This window comes from Aulonocara sp. 'chitande type north' Nkhata Bay, linkage group LG7 (genome assembly GCF_057382095.1).
Source record: "Aulonocara sp. 'chitande type north' Nkhata Bay isolate Kocher_YH1m ecotype deep benthic linkage group LG7, A_spYH_male_GT1.1, whole genome shotgun sequence".
Taxonomy (NCBI): Eukaryota; Metazoa; Chordata; class Actinopteri; order Cichliformes; family Cichlidae; genus Aulonocara; species Aulonocara sp. 'chitande type north' Nkhata Bay.
This window is the reverse complement of record NC_141350.1, coordinates 10945403-10953524: the sequence shown is the minus strand read 5'-3', so window position 1 is coordinate 10953524 and position 8122 is coordinate 10945403. Positions and strand designations below refer to the sequence as shown.

At 37.6% G+C, this 8122-nt stretch overlaps 1 protein-coding gene across 1 annotated transcript; it reads right to left on the bottom strand.

Annotated features, from left to right (window-relative positions):
- Positions 1-1140: 1140 nt before the first annotated feature.
- On the bottom strand, positions 1141-4160 carry tnni1c (troponin I, skeletal, slow c; the record flags this gene model as incomplete). The annotated part of the gene is made up of 7 exons (XM_086302724.1): positions 1141-1157; positions 2699-2795; positions 2896-3078; positions 3199-3288; positions 3386-3517; positions 3675-3716; positions 4128-4160. Coding segments are annotated over 7 exons (594 nt in total), but the record flags the coding sequence as incomplete, so codon positions are not given.
- Between the last annotated feature and the right edge of the window lie 3962 nt (positions 4161-8122).

Sequence of the window (8122 nt, the reverse complement as noted above, 5' to 3'; positions counted from 1 at the left end):
CTGCCTCTTCAGCCACAACTGCCCCAGGATGCAAGTAATGAACTGAGACAACCTTTAATTAAAAAAAAGAGAGGTATTCTAGTTATTGATTAAATTACCTTTGGAGAGAAACAAGCTTTATAGGTGCATCATCACTGTTTTCCTCCTTGGTACATCTCTGCACATTTTCACAATAATCTAATTGGTAAGTAGTAATTATTCTTAAACTCATTCAGATAAACTTGAAAGACATTTGTGTTCCTGCCGGTCGGCAATCTTATCAGCCAATCTAATGAATTTAGGCATAGTTAACTAGCTGAAGTTAAAACCTGGTGAAGGATGGGATGTGTTCATCTACACAAAATTTCCATCTCTATCTCTAGGGTTTACAGACAATGGTATGAAAAATATAAACTATCCAGTGAACAGTAGTTCTCTAGGTGGAAATCCCTTCTTGATGTCAGAGGTGACATGAGAATAGTCAGGGTGCGTCGATCTGATAGGTAGGCAAATGTAGCTCAAATAACCACTCATCACAACCAAGGTATGCAGAAAACATGTCCTGCTTTTTTTTCCTCAAAGGCACAACATGTCAAACCTTAAAACAGCAGAAGACTGCAACGGGTGTCACTTCCTATCAATTCGAAACAGGAAACTGTGGCTACAGTTGACACAGGCGGATCAAAATTAGACAACAGAAGACTATAAAAACATTACCTGGTCTGACAAGTCGTAATTTAATTCATGCACGAATTAAATCCTGCCTTGTATCAACAGTTCAGGCTGCTGTAGGTGGTGTGATGTTATGGGAGTTCTTTTCTTACCACACTTTGGGCCCCTTTTTATCATCTAAGCATTGTTTAAATGCCACAGCCTACCTGAGTATTGTTGCTAATAATGTCCATCCTTTATGACCACACTTTACCAATCTTCTGCTTATTTCAATCAGAATAGAATATCATGTTACATGATATTTGTACATGACAATGAGTTCACTGTACTCAAATCAAATTCAAATTCAAATTTTATTTGTCACAAACACAGTCATACACAGTACGATATGCAGTGAAATGCTTAGACAACTGCTTGTGACCTAAAATAAAAGACTATGAATAGGATAGGAAATAAATAGGGTACTGTCGTTGCTACTGTCACCAAATTTCAGTCCAACAGAGCACCTTTGGGGTATTCGCATTATGGATATACAGCTGACAAATCTGCAGAAACTTTGGGCCAAAATCTCTGATTTGGGCATTAGGTACATATCTATACATACATCCTGATTCTTGTAAAAGTAAAAATAGAGACTAGCAGGCCAGTTTCTGTGATTTTCTTATTCTTGAGGCTAGACTGATATTTCTGGGTTATGGCAGATTATTTCATAGCTCATATAGACAGAAGCTGTACTATTGTAGTGCATATAGGCCACTGTTATACTAAATGAAATAACTTCACGCAGTAAAAATAGCATTGTCAGTCATACACAAATTCTTTCCATCACCCTTAGAGTCCTTAAAGGCTGCTGACTCCATCCACAACACCCTTGATTATTCAACCCCCTGTCTTGCTGACAGTGTTTGACGCTAGTTCAAGGACAAGTATCAGTATGTGTGACAATATTTGCTGTTTTTAACCGGAGAGGAATTCATTCCATAGAAGAAGAAAGGCTAAGTATATCCTTGCTCTAAATATCTCAGGTGGCACTGCAAGTTTATGGCATTCCTTAGTGGAGACAGAAGAAATACAGCTCCATTACCGTGTACAAGGACAATGCCAAGCAATGTAAATCTGCTACACTCACAAATGAAATACAGTATTATCACCATATGATAATATGCCTAAAATCTAAGTCCAACCAATCCAGTTGTCCATGGAGTATATCTTATTGTAATGGTCAAGCTCTGAACTTCATCGCGTATTAGTCTCCACTAGTAATTTATGAATTCATTTACTTTTAGGTTTGTAATTTTCACTTTTTGACTATCCCATTTTATTTTTGACTCATTTTAGTTTGATTTTATAAATGTTATGTTAAATTTTGGTTAATTTTTTTTCACTTTCAATTAAAGTTCTTTCATTAAATCTTCCTCCATCCATCCTGCAGCGTCAGCACATGAAGGAATTTGTTCACTGGGCCCCACCAGCAGCATTCAATTCAATTCAATTCAATTTTATTTATATAGCACCAAATCACAACAAAAGTCGCCTCAAGGCGCTTCATAGATACAGAGAAAAACCCAACAATCATATGACCCCCTATGAGCAAGCACTTTGGCGACAGTGGGAAGGAAAAACTCCCTTTTAACAGGAAGAAACCTCCGGCAGAACCAGGCTCAGGGAAGGGCGGCCATCTGCTGCGACCGGTTGGGGTGAGAGAAGGAAGACAGGATAAAAGACATGCTGTGGAAGAGAGACAGAGGTTAATAACAGATATGATTCAATGCAGAGAGGTCTATTAATACATAGTGAGTGAGAAAGGTGACTGGAAAGGAAAAACTCAATGCATCATGGGAATCCCCCGGCAGCCTAAGTCTATTGCAGCATAACTAAGGGAGGATTCAGGATCACCTGGTCCAGCCCTAACTATATGCTTTAGCAAAAAGGAAAGTTTTAAGCCTAATCTTGAAAGTAGAGATAGTGTCTGTCTCCCGAATCCAAACTGGAAGCTGGTTCCACAGAAGAGGGGCCTGAAAACTGAAGGCTCTCCCTCCCATTCTACTTTTAAATACTCTAGCATCAAACATCTTCTTCCTGCCCTGCATACCAGACATGGCCTCCACATTTTTACGCCAGTCACCCACCTCCATCGTCAGCTCCTAAAGTAAAGCCGCATTCAGACCATCAGATTCTGCAGTTTTATTTGGCTGCTTATTTGAATGTACCTAGATACCAATTATGTGTGTTGCTAGAGCAAACCTTCTCTTGTTTGATGTCTTCTTTCTTTACAGACTTGAGATTGGCCCTCAGATCCATGGAGCCCTTAGTTTTCGATCCAAACAGAGCTTTCAACATCTCATCTGCTGACACTCTCACCTTCCTGAGAGCTGGTTTCTTAAACTTTCCTCCAAGGTCCTGTACCTTTAGCTTCAACTTGTTGATCTAGCAATAGAGGGAAAAGCTTTATTGGTGGCTTATTGTTAAGGGGGGGGGGGGGGGGGGGAAGCGTGTCAACATATTTTAGTTTAACTAGGTGTATTATGATGTTTGCTGAGCTCATACATCTCTGTAGTTCTTGAGAACCTTTGCTTCACAGTCATAGCGATCCTCGTCCACCACATGAATCTTTTCATGAATCTCCTTACAGACTTTCTACACAGAAAAAAATAAGTTTCAATTCATGACACTTAATGGGCTTTAAAAACATTGTCAAGCCCATATGCTTACTCAGAGTATCATAAGCTCACACCTGCAGATCATCAATGTTTAACCCTCTGAGCTGCAGCGGTGGAAGCTTCTCCCTCAGGTATCGAACCTTCGCTTCCTCATTTGCAGTTTTCTCTGCCTCCAAGTCTTCCGTTGCACGAGTCAGGAGAAGGATCTCGAAAAAGTCAAAGAGGTTTTCATTTGTGTCATCTGGTTATCGCTTATAATTTTAATATTGGTTGTTATAGGAAAGAACATTCTAATAATGACATTCTATTTATTATATATTCAGGAGTTATTATGGCTCGTGCATTTTTTGCCAAATTATTTACCTTTAGTGATAGCTTGCGTGACGCAGAAATCTTGCATTTAGGCTGGAAACAATACAAATCTTACATATTATTGATGACTTGAAATGCCACATTGCTTAATTAAGTGCCTAATTCCTTTAAAACAGCAACAGGATGGAAAATTTTCTATCTGCAGTTATCGCAGTTATCTAAAATAGGTACCCTTAACAAACACAAGAGCGTATCTGGTATTCTGACATCACTTATAAGCTCATCAACCATTTAAATGATTACCTTTTTTTTTCTATAATGAGAAACTAAATGTCAGATCATATCAAATAAAACTGACATAAATATTTCACAATGACACTGAAATTATTTCTTTTTTCTGCTGCATGAAAGTATACAGTCTGCAAATATAAAAACACATTCTTGACAGGTTAGAAATATAAGACTTAATTTAATAATCATATGATAATATAAAAATATAAATACCTTCGCCTCTCCCTTGGGGGCAATGGATGATGTACAGGGAGTGCAGAATTATTAGGCAAGTTGTATTTTTGAGGAATAATGTTATTATTGAACAACAACCATGTTCTCAATGAACCCAAAAAACTCATTAATATCAAAGCTGAATGTTTTTGGAAGTAGTTTTTAGTTTGTTTTTAGTTGTAGCTATTTTAGGGGGATATCTGTGTGTGCAGGTGACTATTACTGTGCATAATTATTAGGCAAGTTGTATTTTTGAGGAATAATTTTATTATTGAACAACAACCATGTTCTCAATGAACCCAAAAAACTCATTAATATCAAAGCTGAATGTTTGTGGAAGTAGTTTTTAGTTTGTTTTTAGTTGTAGCTATTTTAGGGGGATATCTGTGTGTGCAGGTGACTATTACTGTGCATAATTATTAGGCAACTTAACAAAAAACAAATATATACCCATTTCAATTATTTATTTTTACCAGTGAAACCAATATAACATCTCCACATTCACAAATATACATTTCTGACATTCAAAAACAAAACAAAAACAAATCGGCGACCAATATAGCCACCTTTCTTTGCAAGGACACTCAAAAGCCTGCCATCCATGGATTCTGTCAGTGTTTTGATCTGTTCACCATCAACATTGCGTGCAGCAGCAACCACAGCCTCCCAGACACTGTTCAGAGAGGTGTACTGTTTTCCCTCCTTGTAAATCTCACATTTGATGATGGACCACAGGTTCTCAATGGGGTTCAGATCAGGTGAACAAGGAGGCCATGTCATTAGTTTTTCTTCTTTTATACCCTTTCTTGCCAGCCACGCTGTGGAGTACTTGGATGCGTGTGATGGAGCATTGTCCTGCATGAAAATCATGTTTTTCTTGAAGGATGCAGACTTCTTCCTGTACCACTGCTTGAAGAAGGTGTCTTCCAGGAACTGGCAGTAGAACTGGGAGTTGAGCTTGACTCCATCCTCAACCCGAAAAGGCCCCACAAGCTCATCTTTGATGGTACCAGCCCAAACCAGTACTCCACCTCCACCTTGCTGGCGTCTGAGTCGGACTGGAGCTCTCTGCCCTTTACCAATCCAGCCACGGGCCCATCCATCTGGCCCATCAAGACTCACTCTCATTTCATCAGTCCATAAAACCTTAGAAAAATCAGTCTTGAGATATTTCTTGGCCCAATCTTGACGTTTCAGCTTGTGTGATTTGTTCAGTGGTGGTCGTCTTTCAGCCTTTCTTACCTTGGCCCTGTCTCTGAGTATTGCACACCTTGTGCTTTTGGGCACTCCAGTGATGTTGCAGCTCTGAAATATGGCCAAACTGGTGGCAAGTGGCATCTTGGCAGCTGCACGCTTGACTTTTCTCAGTTCATGGGCAGTTATTTTGCGCCTTGGTTTTTCCACACGCTTCTTGCGACCCTGTTGACTATTTTGAATGAAACGCTTGATTGTTCGATGATCACGCTTCAGAAGCTTTGCAATTTTGAGACTGCTGCATCCCTCTGCAAGATATCTCACTATTTTTGACTTTTCTGAGCCTGTCAAGTCCTTCTTTTGACCCATTTTGCCAAAGGAAAGGACGTTGCCTAATAATTATGCACACCTGATATAGGGTGTTGATGTCATTAGACCACACCCCTTCTCATTACAGAGATGCACATAATATGCTTAATTGGTAGTAGGCTTTCGAGCCTATACAGCTTGGAGTGAGACAACATGCATGACAAAATACTCATTTGCCTAATAATTCTGCACTCCCTGTATACTGAGGAGAAAGGGATGCACAAGAAATTCAAACTATGTTAAACACAAATCTGTATAATTGTTAGCTGAGAAAGTACATGGTCATGCAGGCTGTAACTTACACCGCTTTGAGTGCCCAATTTGTTGTTCAGCAAAATCAAAGATGCACAAACGAAAAAAAGGCATGAGATTATTATTCTCATATGAAAGAGTATCCGGCTTCATAGGCCATTTAAATAAGAATAAAAAAGTGACAACTTACTCGCCAGACATTGTTTTTCCTTTACACAATTTGGATGCTATTAAATTGGAAAATGGACAGAAAGAAAGAAAGAAAGAAAGAAAGAAAGAAAGAAAGAAAGAAAGAAAGAAAGAAAGAAAGAAAGAATGAAAGAAACTATGATGCCTAATTGAAGTTCTCACTTCTCACGTCAGGAACGAGTTACTTTACAAGCGGGAAACAGCAGCGCCTGTAGATCGAAGATCGTCTATTGTGACGAATAAATCTCCCCTTTTCTTCTTTTTGTTTTAGAACAGAGATTTCTCACCAAGATACAAATTCAGCACTTTATTTTTGGCCACCTAGCTAAAAACAAAACTAAACAAAAAACTGTTAAGATAAGACTCTACATAAAAATAAAATAATAAAATAAATAAATAAAAGAAAGAAATTCGTGGCAAAGGGAGGAAGACTGAGTGGGGAACGTTTTCAGCCTGAAATGCGTGACTTTCTGTGGTCGTTGGTAGCTTTCATCTTCATATTTGTGGTACAGTGATGGCATCTCCAGAGAGGTTTACAGTGCGTCGGTATTATAATGTTATTTATTAAAGGCAAAAAGTTCCTGGCCTACCAATAAACCAAAAGGATTTCCACCTACTAAAGCATACTATTAGGTGTCTGGAATAAGAACCAGAATCTGATCTGAATGAAAGATACAATATTCTTCATTGTGTGAATGCTGCACAACTATGAAACTGTATTCTTCAGGGTAAGATGTATGCATAGTTTAAACGTCCTTTATTCTTGTGCACACTAAAAACTTGGTGCCCTTTCTCCAACTATTTCAGCTATCCGCACAATGTGTTAAACCCGCTCAGACATTAACACATGGTTGGATTAACCTGTTAGTGGCCCATGGGTGCAGAGAACAGAGTTCCCAGTACATAACTGTTTTTTGTTTTGTTTTGCTTTTTTGTATTGCTCAATAATAAGGTTTTATGTTAAGTGGTTAAAGTTATTTTTTTTATTAAGTGATCAACTGTCAAGATCACTGTCACCAAATGTTTTGGACATCAACACATCATGATCCAATAAGTAAATGTAATGCAATTGAAATATGTAAAATCAAAGGTTTATTTAAATTCAATTAAATAAATGAAATTGAACCTGATTCAATCAAATTCAATGTTTTACATTGTACTCGTGTAACAATATTACAATGAAATGCAGGTTACTTATATAAAGTCATAATTTATGGGGAAAAATATATTTTGTAAGATAAAATGAGAAGTTGATGAGATTTTATCAACAAAAAGGTGTCAAAGTTCATAAAGTTCTACAAAAGATTTCTGGCCACTATTCAACCCAAAAGTCAAAATATGAAAGAGATGTGACCACAACATATTAAATCCCTTACTATATTTATATATATGTACTTAATCCTTACTAGATATGGTATCTGAGTCTAGACAGATAGAGATAAAACGGCAAGGCAGTAATTCATATAGAAAAGAAAAGAATAGAATAGAATAGAATAGAATAGAATAGAATAGAATAGAATAGAATAGCCCTTTACAACAAAGTTGTGTGTGCTCAACGTCAACTGTGCCAGCTCTGCAGGAATAGAATATAGACAAATCGCAACCCAAACTGCATATTTGTGTTGCAGTTGGTTAGACATAATTTCATAAGCAGTATGTCCAGACTATATAAATTAATTATGATTTAAAACTATAACTGTGAAACTGTGCTCTTCCATTATGACTTATAATAAATGTTGAGAGGTTCCACTAAAAAAACACAAGTACCCACTTTGTTGTGTTGGAGACATAATAAGGGCACGATCAAACCCTGCAGGACTTTTCTTCTTTGAGCCATAAATGTTAGAAAGAGCCATGAACCTAGTGAACCATAGCTCCTGCCTTCTGGTGCCCTTGGTTTAGTTTTCCCTACTTTGTTAAGTTATTTTGTTGTCCTTTTCAGATTATTTCATGTATTGTGATTAAAATCTATTAGTGTAAGGGAGATTTAA